Here is a 21,175-nt window from a genome sequence, read left to right as displayed (position 1 = left end):
TTCCAAGTATTATTCTGGTAAATTTATGCTGCAATCCTCCTAGGCCAATTTATCCTTCTTAAGCTGTGATGTTCAGAACTGTTGTATTATGAGTTATTTAGGTGTCTCAATGATGAGATCTTGAGATTTGTATATTTAAACATGAACCGTTTCTTGTTAATCTTTAACTATTTACAGATTCCGGTTACTGTCATGCATTGTGCGGCTTCTCCATGCGGGCTGCTTCCCGAGTGTTCTCTCAGGACTGTTCACTCAGTCTATTACCATGTGACCCTATACATCATATCATGGGCAGTGCTATTCTCCAATCCCACATTTACCTTTGCTTTGCGGAACACCTTTACATTACAATGGCACGCAGACACATACTGCAACATCATACAACATCCCACTTTCTTCTCCAAAGAAAATTTTCCCTCCTCCCAACGGAGTATAAGTGTTTACAAAACAATCTTTACATTCTATCCCCTCCCTCCCACCTCAAGTCTCTGACTTTGAAATTCAGACACTGACGAGGCTTGACAGTACTTCCACATCTCAGTCAGTCACAATTGGAGGAATGTAATTGTAATCTGCGTTGCTGGTACTTGGCTACTTCCATTTGATTTGCTTTTTGTGCTCCTTCGAGTTGCATTTCTCTTTATTAACAAATCATCTGCATTTTTTGGACACTGTGGGGTTGTTGCATTCCTTCCAAAGGGAATGTGGACTCTGTTCATTCCTAGGGTGGACTCAAATTTTCTTTTTCGGTAGTGTCCGCCATGATCTTGCTGGGCGTATATGTTTCACAAATGGAACTTCCACTTCCACTTGTTTCACAGTTTTAGCCAAACACTTGTTTGCTGTTTTATTTTCAAATCCTTTCACAAGCTTATGGCCAGAATTTTATGTTGAATGAGGGGCATGCACCACACCTGAAATCATGTGAAATAGTGCAAGAAGACATGGCATGAGTCCCAACATCATCCCACTTGCATGCAACGTTACAGTCAGTGGGCGCACACTGGAGTTGGAAGCATGCCTGTCGACAATTAGTGGGCAATTAAGCTTATTAAGGAGGCAACTGGTAGAGATTTTACATGGTCTTTGCGCTTTTATGGTTAGCACATGAGCCAATCGACCAGGCAGCCTTCATGTTTTGCACCATGCTCGATCCAAGGTGAGATAAAATGTCCGGATGAAGTAAGATGTTTGAGGGCTGAAGTGTTACAGCTTCTGCTGTCAGTTGCTTGAATTTGCATTAGGGAGACGGAGTTTGTGGCAATTATCGTGTGCAAATTTCATTGGAAAAATATTGCAGCTCCCGGAGGCAGCTCCACAGCATTGGTCAGCCTTCAGGGAGCTCATTGAAAATGCCTGCCTGCACCCTCATTTCTCTCGGTGCCCACCCTCTTCCTACACTGTGCCTCAATCCACCCACCTCCCACCCAACCCAACAATCCCTGGAAGCGCTGAGCCTCTCTCAGCATGCATGCTTCATGCTGGCCACCAGTTAACTGGCCAGCCAGCATGAAATTACTTTCAGGATCTGGTCCCGGCCAGAAGCGGAAATTGCAGCCGCTTCAGGCCTGTCTGTCAAGCACACCCAACAGGTGCAAAATTCAGCCTATGAATCTGTTCATTCAGCTCAGCTTTTACTTCTTTTAGGGCCTTATAGTTTAGTGTCAGATTTAAATTTTCTGATCTAATTTCTGTCTTTACTTTTTGTCTGTAACAGAGATTTGTCCTTGACCTTCATTTTGGATTCACTGTTGGCCAGGTCTGACTCCAGCGAAGTCTTAACCTGTTTCAGTTCCGTAATTGTGCATCTCATGACTTCATTATCTGCTCACAGTTTGGAAAGTTTTACGACTTTTCCTTTCAATGGCTCCTCTTTTCCATTCAACTGCTTCATCAGCTATTCAGTCTGCTTCTTGTAGATTTCAGCAGCCTCCTGAAATATTGAGTATTGCTGAGTCTTCTCTGCCAACTGTTTCTTCAGTTTGTTCAGAGTGACATCAATTTTATTTTGCTTCTCTTCGGAATATTCCAGAAGAATAGCTTTGTTCTAAGGAATTCTTGTAGCGTGTGAAGGTCTGTCAACAGGTTTTCCTATTCTTTGTGAAGCTCGCTTATTTCATCTTGAGCTTTCCTGTAATTCAGCATAGTCTCCTCGAGTATCTTCTGCTGTGCTTCCACTCTACTGTTTAAGACAGCCTTCATTTCTTCATGTTGCTGAATGGTTATGCATTCCTTTTGTATTTGATCTTGAAGGACAATCAACTGTTCTTTCAACTGTTTATTTTCTTGTTGACCTCTTGTTAATTCATTCTGGGTGTCAGTGCATCATCTCAATGACTCAGCTTGAATCTTGCACTTCAAATCTTCCAGTTCAGCTCTGATTTTCCTGTAAAACAGTGCCATTTACTTTTTGCATGTTTTGTTTCTTTTGAGTTACCTCAGATAGCTTCCCTGCATTCACAGCCATCTGCACACTCTGCACTGCCATTTGCTGCTGCAGTTTGGGTACTGTGTCGGCATTTTCAAGAAACTATTTTTGAGCCTTTCTGCTGCTTCTCAGCCATTTCTTTCTTCTGCGCTAAACTCATGCAATTCATTGCACTGGCATGATCTGCAACCAGTTTACTTGAATATGGTCCCCCTTGCTTTGGGGTCTTCTGTCTCTCTCACTCTGGCATCTTTTGGCTCCCTTGCTCTGGGGTCTCTTGTTGCCCTTGGTGCTTTATTGGAGGTGTGCTAGGCCATTCTTGAGTCATTTCTTTTCCAAAAAGTGCCTGGCTCTTCTAATTTTCTATCCATGGCCATTTGTTTTTCTTGCAGTTACAGCTTTAAATGTTGTTCCTCTTTAAGACTGTCAGTGCAATAACCACTTTAGTCATTTGGGCTGTCTGCAGCTGTCAGTTTTCTTTGTTCTGAGTTTCCTGCAACTTTCTGGGTTTTGGTGGGTTCTCCAGTGATCATGGGCCTGTTTTTATCTTAACTTGTGAAACTTTGAAAACCAGGGACCAAGCTGGAAAAGGGACTCTTTTTCCAAACTCAGCATGATTTGGTTGCCTTTTTTCCCCTATTCTCAAAGCCGATTTGTTTAGAATCTTGAAAATAGCAGCAATGCCTTGTCTTTCTTTATAGAAAAATATTTTTCTTTTGACTGAAAAGGGTTCCCACACAACTGTGGGGAGTTTCTTTTTTAAAACTTAAAGCTGCAGCACTTCTTTCTGTGTGCTCTCCTTGCCTCTTTTTTAAACAGGGTTTCTTTTTAACTTGCAGCTGTCTTCCAGCTTCTCTTTGGATATGCTAAGCCTTTGCACTGCCACCTATTCTGTAATGTAACACAGCTTCTGTTTTTAAAATTTTTTGCTCACCCTTGAATGAACCAGCTCCTTTGACTCCGCATTATTCAGGGTCTTGCAATTTTGTAGTTTTGCTCACCGTCTTGGGATCTAACTAAGTGTCTTAATTTAGCTTCACTCAAGGCCTTGCAAGCTTTTTGTAGTACTGCTCACTTGTCTTGGGATCTGAGCAGTTTTTTACTTTGCGCCACTCAGGTGTCTAGCAATGGACTTCCACTCACTGTGGTGGATTCCTCAACTTGCTAAGTCTGTAGCGAAGCTGCTTCAACTGTTTCTTCAAGTTTTCTTCATAGGTGCATGTCTCTCTAAGCCAGCTTCAGCTGCTTTTAGTTTTTTATACCTTGGGATACTATTCTGGGTTCATCATTTAAAACGTCATGTCAGCGCCGACATGATATCTTTTAGAAGCGACCACCACTTCCAACCACATTGTATTCTGGTGCCAGCTCTGGTATCTCAATAATGAGATCTTGAGACTTGTATATTTAAAAATGAACCGTTTATTGTTAATCTTTAACTATTTACAGATCTCAGGTTACTGTCATGCACTTACTGCTTCTCCATGCAGGCTGCTTCCAGTGTGTTCTCTCTAGACTGTCCTCTCAGTCTTTTACCATGTGATTCTACGCATCATACTATGGGCGGTGCTATTCTCCAGCCCACATTAACCCTTGCTCTGCCAAGTACTTTTACGTTACAATGGCATGTAGGCACATACAACAACATCATACAACAAGAACTGCTCACAGTACTCCAGGTGCAGTCTAACCAGGGCTTTGTATAGTTGGAGCATACATGTTATATTAGTATGTTCTTAAACTATGAAGTTAACAAAACATATGAAGCTTCCTCTTTTTTCTCCCTCCCACCTGCAGTGTCACCTCTGCCTGCAAGTGTCTCCATTCACATGGACATCTAAATACAACAAAGAGAAATTGCTGCAATGAGCTGAGAAACATTTACTCAGTAGGTAATTGCAAAATGCCTTATTGACAATATTTTATGAAACATAGTATAAAATCAAAGCAAGATCATATTTTCCACAGACTGGTTTACATTTTATCTTTTAAAATGTTCCTTCATTAGACCTCACTCACTCACCCCAGAATCAAATTTGCTTAGTCTCATTAACTTATTACAAAGGATTTATTCAAAGTATGGTATTTACTGGTCCTGCTGTATGACGGCTGTTGACAAGTTAAAGGCACAAGCTGTGTTTCTTTCTACATCCCATTCTCTTGTCACCTCCATGAAGGATCAACACTGAGCAAGCTGTGTACTACTCATTATCCAAGGCACACTACAGCTGGTGCTAATGGAGCAAAATGTCTGTCAGTGCCAGAAACAAGACAGCACAACATTGGTCTTGGTGACTTCATTACATCACTGCACTCTGCAGTAATATCTGGGCTTACTGTCTCTCCCAAAAGACTATATGGCTTCCCAGGTGTGCTGGTGGGTGTATGTTTGGTGCTGGACAGGCTGAATGAACCAGTAAGTTGTTTCTTATCCATCATTTTTCATATGTTCATAGGAGAAAACATCTATTTTTAGTTCCTTCATTTAAATCTATGGTTACATAAAATGGGCACAATACCTCTTTTCAGATTTTCAATGTAGCCAAATATAGGTGCAGTGGTTATCTTTATTAACAGGTCCTTCTCTGGGGTCTCTGGATCTGTTGCGAGGATATTGTGTGACGACAGCAGTATTCTTCCTCCCTCTTCCACCTACAACCAATAAGAAAATATAATTCATTAAATACACCATGAGATGATTGAGACTTCATACTTTCATTTCAACGGGCTGAGTGGTGTCAGTTTTTCCAATTCCTTCTCTCTCCATTCATTTTTCCAGGCCACAAAGAAAGATTGCAGACCTGATCCCAAGCCTTCTCAAAGATCATTCATTAGGTAGTTGTCATGAGTTGTAGAATTATGACCCGAAGTAGTTTGCCATCAAATACTGTGCTTCTCTATTTTGTCCAGCAGTTCCTACATTACTGAATTCAATACTGGGAATTAACTCTTGTGGAGAATCACAGGCCATCCACAGCTTCCACACCTAGTGAGTAGCTTTATCCCAAAGACACAGATCATACAACACCTAGGGGAGTATATTAGACTTGGCAGACGGGCGCTTGACTGACCTGGCCGAGAGTAAAATGATGCGCGATGACTTTGGGTGAGCGCCCCGACATCATCGCGATATTTCGTTGGGCAGGCAGAGTCAGTAGCGCGCCAGCCGACAATTCAAAGGCCATTAAAAAGGTAATTAAATTCAAATTTACGCTGCCCATCCAACCTACCGGTTGGCGGGCAGCCGAAGAGGCCAAGTGGCTTTTGCACTTATTAGGAAACCTCATCCATGGGCGGGATGAGGTTTCCTAAAGCAAATAAAAATCAAAGAAAAATTTTACACTTAAATTAAAAACATGTCCCCGCTCGTGTGACACAGTGAAGTTCTGCCCCGTCCACACAGGTAGCACTGAGCGCTGCCGCTCATGTTCTATGCTGGGCAGGCCTTAATTGGCCTGCCAATGTGAAATCGCGGTGCAGTGCCAATCATGGGCGGCAGTCAGCTTCCCAACTGCCCCTGCCAAGCCAGCACTCCAAGGGCAAAATTCTGTCCCTAATGAGGGTATCACTTCACATTGAGAGTTCTTTAATTATTTATTATAAAACCAACAGAGCAAGCTCATTCACAATGAAATTGGTCTTTTCAATGTATGTTGCATATCCTGTAGTTAGTGACACTCCTTTGAAATCTATTATCAAACATAGAAGCCAACTTAAATTACACAAAATGTAGTTGGAATTGGGTGGCACCTACCTATGGGCACGAAAAGGACAGTATTACTGCAAACATGCCCATAGAGTCAGCCCAGGATCATTTGAAATTGGTTCTCATGAAACTAGTGAGTTGTGGATGCCAGTCAGGCATAGAGCAGGATCCACAGGTCCAGATGGCTGGAGTAGCACTGAATATGTCCCAGGGTGAGCAGGAGGGGGAGGGCAAAGATAAGCCAGAAGGGCAGGGTTGGAGCAGACCAGTATTGCAGTGGAGCTAGAGGGAACACTTTACTCCTCCTAGTCACACATTCAGGTATAAAAAGAAGTTCACTTATATTGTCTTCCAGCTGTCTCTTTAAGTACTACCAAGTAGACCGCTGTAATGTCTGATAAACTAGTCAGTGTTTGCGCAGCACATGTTCCACCTAGTCTTTAACCAATTTCAGAGAAGCACCTTAAACAGGTGTGTGTCCCTATTAGTACACATGAGGAGCCAAACATCTGTTTAAGGTGGCCAATGGGGGATGCTCAAACACCAAATAATATTGGATGTACATCAGGCACCTTCGGACACAAAACACGAACCTGCAAAACTGGCCAAGAGATGCGTGAAATAAGCTTCAATTACGCTTTCAGATTTTTTAGATGACACTACTGTGAGACATCAGGAAGACATTCACTCACTTGTAAGGTATGCATATGAAGTTAACAGATATGTTGGGCCTGGTTTTAACTCACTCAAAACCCATTCACTTACACAGAGTTAAAATCAGGGTCATCATTAACGTTTTGTATGGAATCAATCCACAGATGTTCTCTCGTTTCTATACTTACAGTGATTTCATCCCTGACGTTAACAAGTGGTGAGTAGTTCTTGGCAGTGGTGATGGTGATGGTAAACATTTGGTTGTCGAGGCGGTTGTTATCGATGTCATAGACAGTAAAGTGGAAAATATCAGTGATGGGTTGATCATCGGTGTCAAAGTCTGTAGTGTATCTGTTTAGATAAGTAAGTAACACAAATAGTAAGTATGACCAAAGCTACTTGTTTAATGGTTAGGAAATATAAATTTACCGACTTGTCAACTACAAATTTCTGCTATATATGATAAATATGTTATTCAGCATTCTACATGGTGACAATGCATACATTAAGTCTAGTAATGGTTCAAATTTAGATTATTAAGAAGCAGTAAATAACACTTCAAAGCAGTTCATAGCACCTTGGCTTAACATCATTTTAAAGGACAGAAACCGAATCTATCAATAATACCTCTTAGATAGTTGTTCATGATAAATTCACAGTGTTTGACAGCACAGAAAAAGATTATTCAGCTCATCATCTCTGTTCTGGTTCTTTGTGAAAACAGCTCAAAGCTAATCCGAATATAGAATCATGGGGCAGAATTTTACATCCCACAGGGACGCGTGCCCGACCTGATCGGGCGTAAAATAGCATGCAATGTTGTTGGGTGGGCGTCCTGCCTTCATCGTGCACTTGCACAATGTTTCAGCTGGCGGGTGCAGGTGAGAGCCAGCAGCGCGCACGCCAACAATTAAGAGACCTATTAAGGCCATTAATGTTTCAATTAGTGTTGATTTTCTGCTGCCCGTCCAAAGTTACAGTTGGCGGGCGGGCGAGCGAATCAGCCAGGTGGCCTTCGGATTTTTGAAGGAAGCTTTTCTAACGGCGCGATGAGGTCTCCAATATCAATTAGCAAATAAATTAAAATGTTTGAGCAGGATTTTTATTTTCTATATGTTTAGGTGAGTCCAATGTGTGGTAATTTATTTTTTGCATTTTTACATCCTTATTTCTTGGTTTTAAATTCTCCAGCTCCGAGGCAGCTCTCTGCCTTCAGCGAGCTTTCATTCTGTGCTGCCCCGCACCCACACTGACTTCAGTACTTGCCCTCCTCCAGCCCCCACCCTGGCAGTGCTGAGCATTTCCGCGTGCCTTTCATGCTGGCTGCCCGTTAATTGGCCAGCCAGCATGAAATCGCAGTTGGGGGCCAAACACGGGCAGCGGGCAGTTTCCCGGCCACTCCCGGGCCCACCCTCCGCGCCCGTCTGGCGATCTGGAAATCCTGCCCATGGAAACTTATGGCACAGAAGGGGGCCGCTTGACCTGCTGTTCCTGTGCTTGTTCTTTGAAAGAGCAGTTCAATTTAGTCCCATATTCCAACTTGGAACCCATAACCCTTCAAATTGGTTCTTTTCAAATGCATAACGAATTAACTTTAGAAAGTTCTCATGGAATCTGATTCCGCCACCTTTTGAAGGAGTGTGTTCCAGATTTTCACAACCCTCTGTGACTTCCTTTCTTCTCATTTTTCCTCCAGTTCTTTTGCCAATTCAATCCGAGCTTCTCCAATCTCTCAACGTAAATGAAAACTCTCATCGCTGCTATCATCCTGGCAAACACTTTCTTAATAGCCTTACCAGCTTGCCCAGCCACCCTCAAGAATTTGTGAATATGCACCCAAGGTCGCTCTGTACTTGCAACTGCCTCAAAATAGCGCCAATTATATTTACACTGCATCTCCATGCTGTTTCGCCCAAAATGTATCAATTCAATTTTGTGAAAAAAACCTGCTTCTAGCACAATGTTTTTAAAACTAGTTCAAAAGATCGTGGAAATTCAAGTTGCCCTGAATACCAATTGTACTTAAAGTTCTGCAAACATTTGCATGAGTTACATCAACATTGAGCAAATTGCACCAAATAAACCAGAGCAATCAAGCTGAAACTCCAGGCCTGGGCCTCTTCAAATTGTGTATTGCCACCATTGATTTTTCTTTGCCCCTTTCCATATCTACTTTAAACCTAGTGATAAGTACAAAGGTAAGGAAGTCTTGCTGCAATTATATATGGCTTTGGTGAGATGATATCTGATGTGCAGTTTTGGTCTCTAAATGGGCCTATATTCTTAGGACTTTAGAAGAATAAGAGGTGATCTCCTTAATGTGCATAAAATTCTCAGAGGACTTATCAAGGTAGATGCTAAGAGGCTGATTCTCCTAGAACTGGGGGTCATAGTCTCATGATAAGGGGCCAAGGTTTAGGAATAAAATTTATATTAATTTATATAGATTTTTCTTTTCCCACCTATTTCCATTATTTTTAAATGTATTCCACCCATCATTTATCTATACCTTTTGTGCCCTTTTAGTCTTATTTCACCCCACCCCAACTAGAGCTATCTGTACCTTGCGTGTCCTGCTATCCACTCTTAATTAGCACATTCTTTTAGATAATATCACCACCTTCAACACCTCTTTGTTCTTTTGTCTGTGACATCCTTTGGTTATCTCCTCCTATCACTGCTTGCTTCTCCCAACAACCACCACCCCCCACCCTCCCCCCACTTCTCCACCACCCCAACCCCCCCAACCCTTAAACCAGCTTATATTTCACCCCTCTCCTATTTTTACTTAGTTCTGTTGAAGGGTTATGAGGACTCGAAACATCAACTGTACTCTTCTTCGCCAATGCTGCCAGACCTGTTGAGTTTTTCCAGGTATTTCTTTCTCCGTTTTTGCCAACGTTTAGGGGCCTGAGATTAGGAGACGTTTCTTCAGAGGGTTGGGAATCTTTGGAATTCTCTACCCGAGAGGTTGAGATGCTCAGTCATTAAGTATATTTAAGACTGATAGCAGTAGATTTTTGGACACTAAAGGTTGGGAATGTGGAGTTGGGGTAGAATATCAGCCATGATCTTCCTAGGGCAGGCTCAATAGTCCATATGGCTTCATCCTGCTCCTGTTTCTTTTGTTCTTATTCTGACAACCATTACCCAGAAGTTCTCCCACTTCAATACACTCCACTTGCTCTACTTCACTCTCCAGGGCTTGACCCAGGACATTCCTTGTTGGATTAGAAACAAACTGATTAAGAAAGTTCTGCTGTACACATTTTAGGAACTATTCACCCTCTTTGCCCTATACTTTGTTTTCCTCCTGGGCTATACTATAAATCCCTTATTATTTCTGCTTTATTATTTTTTCTACATTTCTAGAAAAGCATGTATATTTGCTCCTCTATCTGCATTGTATTTGGGATCTATTACTGTTTCTTTAGTGTTACTTAATTCTAACCAAATGGTTTTGGTCTTTGAGCCTACTAGTATATCATCCTTCTCTAGTACTGTATAGTTACCCTTGATCAATACTGCCACCACCGACCATCCTGCTCCCCTCACCTCATCTTTTCTCATTCCCTATCACTCCTGAATACATTGTAGTTGGAAGATTTAATTTCTATTTCTTCCCATGTTTAGGCCAGGTGTCAATTATACACATAACCCCATGTAGTAACTTGTGTCTCTAGCTTATCAGCCTGAATTGTAACACTCGTCATATTAGCATGCATGTATTCCACCATCACATTGTTGTTTTTCTCTTTCATCTAATTCCTGCTGTTTCCGTACTACTCTATGTTATGTTGCTGTTTGTCCCTTCTTGTTTTTTTTTGGATTTCTCTAGCAAGATCAATTCAATGCATTTTACGACCATATACTTTACTTCTTTGCCTTGCCTAATCTTAAAAACATGTAAAAGGATGCTGAAATGTCATTGTTTTATTAAATACACACTTGCAGATCTCTGATTATATTGCTCATGGCAATTCAGAGAATTTTTTAAGGACAGCATCATTATGTCATATTATGCACAACATGTAATTCTTTGCCAAAGGGAACGTGGGAGGTGGGTATGTAACCCCAACTCCTAAGGACACAAGATACTCGTGCTGTAAGTAAACATATTCTGATAGCAACTGGAGATAAATTACTCTTAAAAAGATAAAGGCAAAATACTGCAGATTCTGGAAATCTGAAACAAAACCAAAAAATGCTGGAAAAACTCAGCAGGTCTGACAGCATCTGTGGAGAGAAAGACAGAGTTAACTTTTTGAGTCCGTATGAAGAAGTAGTCTGAAGAAGACCTGCTGAGTGTTTCCACTACTCTTAAAAAGACCCTGGTGTCAGCTAAAAGTAACTTATGCTGCAAGGGAAATTTTTCCCTCACCAACAAGAAGCAACCATCTTTGTGAAACATGGTGACATGCTAGCAATGTCTAGTGTTGTTCACAGTAAATTGGAGGACATATATTTTATTACAACAGACATTTAACTTTTAGGGTGCAGACACTTCCATTCAAAATTCCCCTCTACTCTATTTTAGTGGAGATGTTGACGTGTTTATTTTAAATGGATTAATGCCTCCATTAAAATCGAAGGGAGGATGTTCAGAGGAATGCATGAAGCATTTGTTTCCCAGCATCGACAAAGTAGCTTCAGGGCCAATGTACCATTCTGCTGCCAAGGTGAAGCTGTGTTTAATCACTCTCATCCTTTCAGGACCACTGTCTCTAATTGCTGTAAATAGGCACCCCCTGAGGGAACTGTTGGGACAAACCTGTAGATTGACAGCTGCTTGTAATTTCTGCTCCTTGGGGAAGACAGGTTACTGAAGTTACAAAGAGCCAACAGCATTTTTTAAATAAAAAGTTATTTTTATATTAATAGGTTGTCCATTCACTCTTTGACTTGGGACAGAAGTTTCCCATTGTCGTGCGGGGGCGGGCCCCTCACATCTGCGTGTAAAATGATGCGCGGTGATGTTGGGCGAACGTCCCAACGTCATCGCGCGCCATCGTGATATTTCACTGGGCAGGCGAGCGATGATCTCCGATGGGCTCCTGCCATTAATTAACGGGCTATTTAAGGCCCTTGAGTGTTCAATTGACGCTGATTTTTTGATGCCCGTGCAATCCTTGGGTTGGCGCACAGGCACAATGGGCAGGTGGGTAGGACACATTTGGATTAACCTCATCCACAGGCGGGATAAGAGGGCTCTGTGGGGTCGCAAGTGTGCACAGTCAAGTTTTTATTTTTGAAAGTTTTTCAAACTTGCCTGTGTGATCTGCAGTACTTCAAAACGCATACCAGCTGCTTTTTTTGGGCTCTTAACCTTCAGGTCAGCCCTCTGCAGTGAAGAATCTTTTCTGGGCCTGCAGGTTTCAGGAAGCCTTCCCTTAGCCTGGGAATGGGAGTTGTGCTCTCCACTGGAGGCACCTCCTCTGAGGAGGAAGGGTGGGCTAAAAGGGGGAGGAGGCCAGGAGTGCACATTCAGCCTCCAGGGGAGCCACCTTTGGGAGGACAGGTGCAAGCACAAGGGGCGCAGGGCCAACAGGAAATCCAAGGCAGAAGGGGCCACAGAAGATGCCACTATCTTGCTGCCAGGGTTCACAGGCGGCGAAGCAGCTACCTCAATCTGTCTGAGGTGCAGTGCCGAAAGAGGCTCCGTCTCTCAAGGGAGACAGTCAACTATATGTCAGATGATTGGGCCTGAGATCTCTCCTAACTGTGTGGGTGGACACCCCATTCCAGTGGCTCTAAAGGTCACAGCTTCCCTCAACTTCTATGCCTCTGGCTCTTTCCAGGGGTTGGTGGGTGATCTTTGCGGTGTCTCCCAATCAGCTGTCCACACTTGTGTCAAGCAGGTTACAGGCGCTCTGTTCAGACATGCATTGACCTTCATCCACTTCCATTGGGACGAGGCAAATCAGGCACAGCGAGCCAGAGGCTTCGCGGCCATTGCTGGCTTCCCCTGTGTCCAGGGTGCCATAGACTGTACACATGTGGCCATCAAGGCACCAGGTGAGCCCGGTGCCTTCAGCAACAGGAAGGGCTTCCACTCCATGAACGTGCAGATAGTGTGTGATCACAGGATGCTGATTCTACAAGTCTGTGCAAGGTACCCAGGCAGCTCCCATGACGCCTACATCCTCAGACACTCCCAGGTGCTGGGGCTCTTCAGTGCTCCAGCCCGGCTACATAGATGGCTGCTGAGTGACAAGGGTTATCCCCTCAGAAGGTGGCTCATGACACCTCTCCAATATCCAAGAACAGAAGCTGAGCAGCAGTACAATAGGAGCCACGCCTCCACAAGGAGAGAACCATCGGTCTTCTCAAGGTGTGCTTCCTGGACTGCTCAGGGGGGCGCACTCCAGTATCCCGCAGATTGTGTCTTGGTGATAGTGGTTGCATGCTGCGTTCTCCACAATTTTGCGCTGGAAAGGGGGGACACTGTGGACGTTGAAGATGTAGATGCAGTGGCTGCGGCTGCACACGATGAGTCCAGCAGTGGGTCCGAAGCTGAGCGTGCACAGGGAAATGCTGAGGGGGTAGATGCTAACACGGGCATACTCCAGGGAGGCAGGGACACCAGGCTTTAATCCAATGAATGTTCAACTAGCACATCACAGTTGGTCCACCAGGACAAGCAACAGTAACTATGGGCCTTGTTAAAAAAGCTGAATGTCCAACAAAGTTCTCAGTGCAGTTTTGGAAACCATACACATGCTGAAGAAAAGAGACACTCTCAGCCATGGTGACATATCTGCATTTAACGTGTCAAGCAAACCAACTTATTCCAAAAAAAATACAACAATGTTACAAATCAAATAAAATCATAAGGGCCTCAACTCAGGCCAATACAAAAGCACCAGTGAAAAACCCGTGGTGTGCCTAAAGTGCCTTATGCTGTTGTTTCCGGGTGCTACATCTTGGTGCTGCTCCATCACTCAGGGTGGTATCTGAGCCAGCCTGCTGACTCTGCTGTCCTGTTGGCCTTGATGACCTAGGCGGTCGTCCTTTGGCCTGTGGAGTGTGTGCTGGCCCCACCTGGGAGGGAGCTGCCAGTTCCACAGCTGGCATCTCGCCAGTTGTCGCAGCCTCACCGGAGGATACGGTCACTGGGAGAGGGGTGGAGGAGCTGCCACCCCCATCCGGAGTGCCCTGAGAGGAGCCCACAGAGACGCCAGGCAGCTGCTGCACCGATGTGAGGTCGTTTTGTACCTCCCTGCTCACCATGGATGGATGGGCACCGAGCTGGGAAACTTGGTGCCCAGACCATCTCCCACTCTGGCACTGACCATCTGAGGTCAATGCCGATGTGAGGGCTTACTGGTCAGAGTGCATCCCCAGGAAGCCCTGATGGGTCTCCTGGAGTAGGTTCTCCATGAGAGTTGTCACTCTCTCCATGGAGGATGCATGGCGCTCGGACATGTGGCTCATTGCTTCAGCAAGTGTTCGTGTAGACTCTTCCACCATGGAGACCAAGCCAAGCATAGCCTCATGTATCTCCACTAGATGCTCCCACACACCCGGCCGCATTTCCTACACCTGCTGCATCGTGGACGACTCCAGAGGCACATCATCAGGCACCGACTGAACATGTGCCTGATCCCCTGCAGTCCTCCAACTGCTGGCGCCATGGGCACTCTCTGTCTCTGCCAGCTTCTCCAGTGACTGTGAAGTGTCCTCACCACTGTGCCCTGGGACACTAGCCATTGTTTGAATTCCCTCTAGTGGTGCTAGTATCTGCACTGGTGCCTGCCATGCAGAAATGGTGTGATGCTGGTGAACTTTAGGCCCCTCAGGTGAGAGGGGGCCTCTGCTGCTTCTCCTCCCGGCCCTGCTCCAATGATGCTGAAAGGAAGAACAAGGACAGTGGATCACTTAGCGTGAAAACAAAGACAAAGTTAATCCCTGTCCCCCGGATCATTATGCGGTCATCCTTCTATAAGCAATGATCAAGCTATGTTGCAAAATTAAATCAATTAACATTCAGCACTGCTACGGCTGTTGGGAGAACAATGCTGACCTACTGTTGGGCATAAATACCTAGCCATGGCACCCCAGCCTCAACGACACCAGCAGAGCTGGGTGCATGGCGCCTCTCCAGGTCCAGGGCCTCCTGCTGAAACAGCTTTGAATGCTGATCTAAGCCTGGCCGCCGCCAGTCCCCACACGCTCTGCTGCGTTATGAGCATTCTTCTCCTGAAAATGAGAGAAGAGCATTGATTAGTGCAAACTGCACATGGACTCTGTTTGTGCACGGCCCTTCCCAACCAGAGTGGGACATATCAGGGCTCCAGTGCCTCCTCAACCCACTGCTGTCAAACACTCACACAAAGATGCTAGGCCTACTTCCCACCACCCCTCCTCCCCTCCTTGGACATATGCTGCTTACATCACATTAGGCACCACTCGGTATGTCCTTCCATAGCAAGGAGGCGCAAGCACGTGGAGTGCAGAGGTCAGCAGTTGCTTCGTTGCCACGCCACCTTGGAGCTCCCCTCCCACCATCTCATCACCCTGACTAGGACATGTCCTGGAATTCTGTGTCTGCGCCCAGGTGTAGCGCCTCCAGGTTGCCCCAAACCAGTCATGTGGGATTTAGTGTAATACAAGCTGCAGGGGCAAAACACATCTCCTCATCACCCTCTCAGGCTGGCCTCAGCATGGGCACTATCTGCTGGCCCACCCAGCAAAGGACAAATGTCATCAATGATTCAATTCAGTCACGACACTCAGACTTGGAAGTTGGGGGGGTGCAGGGGATAGCAGGGGGCTAAGCCAACCTGCTGGGTTAAATGTCCAATGCCAACATGGCACTCACCCTGCCAGAGTGCAACAAGACATTGAAGCGCTTACGGCACTGGATCCAGGTGCACAGCACCATGTTGCGGGAGCTCACCACCTCCGTCACCTCCTCCCAGGCATGTTTTGTCTCCTCCTCCCATCCTGGGAAACCAGCACCTCCCAACGTGCTGCCACCTCCTCGAGGAGAGCAACAAGGCAGTCATCCGGAAAATGAGGAGCACACTGGCCTTACCCTCCGGCCTGGCCTGTCCTGCCGCTCTACTCTCCAGCCTGCTCCGCTGGCCTACCCTCCGGACTGGCCTGCTCATCAGAAGCCCTTTGCTGTGGCCTTGCACTTGACATTGTGATCAGACTAGAAAAGGCTGCCAGGCCTTCATTTAAACAGGCTGCCGGGTCACCATTGGTCTGTGTATGCCCGCCGCCACCCGCCCACTCCTGCTATCCTCGGGAGTCGAGGAATACGCTGGTCGGGTCTAAATTGGCCCACCCACATAAAATGGCAGCGTAGACCCGATCGCAGGTGGCAATCAGGTCCACGCTCACCCGCACCCACTCCACTCTGCCCTCCTCCTCCTCCCCCGTCAACCAGAAAACTCAGGCCTTGGTGTTTTATGATTTAGTACCATAAATTATGGTGTAAAAGCCAACCTGGCACAAAAGACGAGTCCATTTTTCCAGCCTCAAATATCATGTTTTTGTAAATACAAGTCGATTCCCCCCACCCCTTTGAAGTCACGGCATGCTAGACTTGCACTAATAGTCAGCCTCAATTTTTCACCCCACACATTCAAGTTTCGCTTACCAGTACCTTATAATTGGGTGCAAGGAATCAAGCAGGTGACACTGGCTGTGTTGCAAAGATGTTCAGGAATTAAAGACATGCCCGTTCTTTGCGTTGGATGCTGATGGAATATCAAAGTGGCGATCACCCACACCCACACCAGTGGTTCACTTTTATACTTGACGTATAAGTCAACCCCTGTTTTTGGAGGGATTTTTTGAGACTTCAAAAGTAAACTTATATGCTTATATCTATGGTATCAGTGCCAATCAGTGTGAATGCCACATGGTCTGCTTGTCTGACATTTTGAAGTGCGACTTCCCTGAGTTTTATAGGCAGATGCTAGAGATCTATTTGTGTTTAAAATTTCTTTGGTCACTAACTTTGCACCTACATATCATGATACACCAATGTATAATGGGGACAATTCTGACTTTGAAAGTGAGCGGAAAACTACAGATTGGCCACATGTTACATACTCCACCCAATTTCCATATGCAGCCCACCCCTGTACCCAGCCCCCACCGCGCCAGCGGTTTCTTGATCCCACCAAAAATGAAAATTACTCTTAATATGTGCCCTCACATATTTCATTAAAGTGTCATTGCACAGATGGTGCCAATGCAGCTTCTAATTTGAATTCAAAGAACATGTTCAACAGCAGTAAAATTTGTTGTTGCACAAGACTTTTTTTTGTGTAAATGAAAAACTAGCATCACTATAGTTACTGGACCATGGAAGCAAAGGCTTGGGGCATTGTTTCTATTTAGTCCAGTCTTTTTGATGACTTGAAACCGCTAATTGGCTCAATAAAAGGAAGTGGCGTGTATTATATCTGCAATTGCTTATAAAATATATCTATTTTTATTTTAACAGAGGCATTACCCATTTCTTATCCAACAATCTAAATTCATGGCCAAGTGTCTGTTTTTCAAAATATTTTATACAAATTGCTCACTATAATGCAAACTTATCACATCAGGTAGCTAGATGGGAGGATCTGCCAACAATTCTGTAATAAGGCTGCCTCTTTAACTGACTAACTTGGATTCTGGACTACCAACATTCAAATACCATCTAACATCATTCATCAGATTGGATTTTATTTTAAAGTCTATCAGAAGAGTATGAAAATTATTAATTTGGAGGAAAGAAGGAAGAAGTGTAGCCAGTATGTTGTACATGTCCTGTATTGTACATTATGTTCAATCCTTTTACCTAATTCTTTGGTTATCAATATCTTCCATTGTAAATGTTGAAAATTCCAACAGCTCCTCATCGCCATTAGTGAGGATACCGTACATGGGCAGAGATATCAACTGAATCCGGATTTTACTGTCAGGAGAATTATTATCCTAAAGAAAAGGTAAAAGGTTATGTTCAGCTACTTGGTTTCTTTTTAACATTTTCAATCATTTTCCAATATTTAATTGTGAAAATAATGTTAATATTTCTAGAAAACCTAAGATTTGTTAATACAACAACTACTGCATAAAGCATTCAGCACAGAAGTGGCAAGCCATTTAAATGTTGGTGTAATATTATCAGGTAGAGAACACATGCAGGATTGTATTAAATTGTGGATGTGGATTTACACCTATAATTCTCCCACATGGTGAGTGACTGACTGTCCGGTTGAAAGAATGGACAGAGTATTTTGCTCTTGGTGAATAGAAAGGAAATGTAAGCGAAGGTTTGTCTGGGTGGTTCAAGTAAGCATATTAGGATGATGCTACTGAGCTACGTAATGAAGCATGGTGCAATTGTGCCCAAAAGAAGGGAAGCAATTAAGAAATAGTGTTAAACAACATTAGTAAGAACATTTCTGTTGATTCACAGCTTGAATTAGGTGAAGAATTTAACTGATGTACTAAATGGATCCACAAAGTGATTGCAAGGTAGGAATCTAACTGAGGGTTTTAGGTGATGTGTTATTTCCCAGAATGGTTTACCTGCCTTAGTCTTTTTTTTAAGAAAGTAGAAGAATGGAAATTTTAAAAATGGAATAAGTGAAGCATGGCAGAAAACATAAATAAATGAAAGATAGAAAGCAAAAAGAAAAATACACAAAAAAGCAAAACTAAATCAGGAATTTACAAAATTAAGAATACATGAGAAAAGTGAAATATCAGGAAAAAGGCAAAGGACAGAGAGAGATCACAGTAGAGAGGTGCTTTCTGTTGATATCTGGCAACCAAAAATTATTGAAAGTTTTATAATAGCCACTATAAACAATAATTTCTATCATTTAATAGAGTGTATGAATGCATTATTTTTCTGGAAAGGTGATAAATGTAATTAAACTATATTTTTAACGTGCCAAAAATGTGTTTAGAACAGAGTACAATGAGCTAAAAAATAGAGCCAATTATCTGTCACAGTACTAGAGTTAACATACAGTATATGCCAGATGAGATCTTGTTATGGTTCCCAAGCTTTTTTCAGGCACTGAAATAGTCAACAGAGATTCAGGTGCAAGCCTAGGACCGTCACCATCTGTCGCTGAGATATGAACTTGCAGCAGTGTCGTTGCCATGGTAACTCCATCTGTGACTAAGATTTGCATACTGTCCTCAGTTGTCAGGGTACCACTGTGCACATAATGAATCGCGTTTCGTGCCACATCATCATGTGTAAAGGTATCACCTGTAGGAAATGAGAAGGTTGATCAAAATGGGACATCAGGTAGCAATTAAGCTCTTAATGATAAACTCATAACTGGTAACTGTATAATTTAAAATGAAGTGTGTACACGTAGGGGGCACTCAATTACTTGTGCACATATAAAATAGAGACCCCATTTAAGGGGCTGTCAATTTGTTAATTAGTTTTACTGGTATACTCAAAAGAGTATAAAATAGAGACACTTACTGACAATGGTGGGAGGTTGTAGGGTTAGGGGCTATACATTTGTAATGTCTCACTTTGTGAATAAATCTAAAACTGAGTAAAGATTGACTTCTGGTCTCCTCTTTCATCAACTGGCTCTAAACAATAGCAAAACTAATTTGATTAATATAAATTATTCCCTCATACTTATGAATTGGTTGCTCAAATATTGTTTATGATGCCGATATGATATGAAAGTTCTCATTGGGAATAAACAATTCTTAATAATCCTGGTTATCGATGATTGTCAATCTACACTTCTCTGTGCATACGTTTAATTTTCAGAAACAGAAACATGTTTAATTCAGGTTGAGCAACTTAAGATCTGCTGATGAGAATATTAGCAAGATGTCCCATTTAATCAACAGAACAATGATTGAACCCAAGATATCCCTAGCATGTATTGCTTATGTAATTGTACATTCACAGTAGTAACTTGCAACAGGAAATGGATGTATTATTGGAAAGAATGAGGAACTGCTAGCTGTTTCTTCTTTGTCGTGTAGGTTTGGAAGCTAGGTTCCATGTAAATGAACGGATCACTAATGAAAATTCTCTGGGGTGAAATTCCTCCCGTCGACAACTTTAGCCAACAAGGTCAGTGCAAGTACAAAATGAAATTTCCAACTATTTCAGTAAAATTATAGACAGAAAGAATCTCAGCAATGCTTTAAAGGTCAATGTAAAAAACAGAAATTCACAAGTAAGGTTGTTCTGTGCCATCTCATGTTCCATAAATGCTGAAGATGGAATCCAGGACACTGGCTGCAACACATTTGAATAAGTTACAAATTACTTATTGCAAAGATTGTTAAAATAAATTATAGTTCCCAATTATCTATGGATCTAGGTTTCAATCCAACTCATTCAAGGGATGAATGACATTCCTGTTCGTTGTAAAGATATTATGTAAAATGAGTTTAATTAGTCTCAGCCTGGTTGTTAATAGGCTACAGAACAATGATACTAAATTGTAAATTGCACTCAGAGAGGCTATAAAAATGATTGGTGGGGGAAGTGCAAAATTGTCTTTGTTATAAATGTACCCTGTCTGACATTGAGGTATGGGAGGGTGGGGGGCCTTGGGAGTTTTCAACTTCCCTATTGGGATGCAGATCACCAATCCATTCTAGAGCCTGCCATATTTTTATATCCATGGATCCACTCAGTCAGGTTACCGAGCAAGCAACAAAGCTGAAAATCATCTGACTAGTTGGGATTGAATAAAAGGAACTTTGTTATGCAGCTGGTTCTACTAAATGTATTTGATCAGGTACGCAGCTCAGTGGCTCAGACAACTCTGCTCATTTGAGAGATCACTTGTTAAAAACAAGTTCACTCAGTGTTAAAGGGGTACAGCAGGTTTTAATTCTTTCCAGTTATACATTCTTCTTCACATGCAAATTTAAAAACCACTGCTTTAACGTGCAACAACTGTGTCAAAACATTACCGTGGGTCCCAATCACTGGCCTTTGCTGGATTAGTTGATCTCTGCCAGGGTGACAGTAAAGATAACGCAATTACCTTCAGTGCCTCTGAGCTGTGATTGTTACTCACCTTTTACCATTGGCTGTCTGTAGTCTGATTTAATCAGTACCCCAAACTGAGGGGGTTCCATCAGCTCAAACAGAAGGTCATCAGGGTATGTGTCTGCATCACGAACTGCTAACTGGCTCAAACCTTAGCACAGAAACAGTGATATTTGGTTAGATAATCGCACTTGCTTATTCTGAGCAGGTCATTTGACACTAATTTTCTGTGCACATTGTGGTCTTGTTAATTCTGGGTTTTGCTAATACTTTATTCTCTACAACATTGGCCAGAATTTTACATTTAGCCCTTCCACTCAGGAGTGAGTTGGCAGACAATGGAGGTGTAAAATTTCATGTGGTAGAGGGGGTAGGGGGTGCA

General features: G+C 43.3%; 1 protein-coding gene across 1 annotated transcript in view; it reads right to left on the bottom strand.

The window, feature by feature from the left end:
- Positions 1-21,175, bottom strand: part of fras1 (Fraser extracellular matrix complex subunit 1) — a 398,900-nt gene that overhangs the window by 147,578 nt on the left and 230,147 nt on the right. Inside the window, exons 37-41 of the mRNA XM_041181003.1 lie at positions 20,822-20,944; positions 18,773-19,020; positions 17,593-17,729; positions 6,977-7,139; positions 4,948-5,080 (exon numbers count right to left, since the gene is read on the bottom strand). Coding sequence (XP_041036937.1) covers positions 4,948-5,080; positions 6,977-7,139; positions 17,593-17,729; positions 18,773-19,020; positions 20,822-20,944 — 804 coding nt within the window. The remainder of the gene's footprint in view (positions 1-4,947; positions 5,081-6,976; positions 7,140-17,592; positions 17,730-18,772; positions 19,021-20,821; positions 20,945-21,175) is intronic.

The sequence above is a fragment of the Carcharodon carcharias genome, chromosome 1 (genome assembly GCF_017639515.1).
Source record: "Carcharodon carcharias isolate sCarCar2 chromosome 1, sCarCar2.pri, whole genome shotgun sequence".
NCBI lineage: Eukaryota > Metazoa > Chordata > Chondrichthyes > Lamniformes > Lamnidae > Carcharodon > Carcharodon carcharias.
The sequence above is the reverse complement of the archived record's forward strand: the minus strand, read 5'-3'. Positions and strand labels throughout refer to the sequence as shown.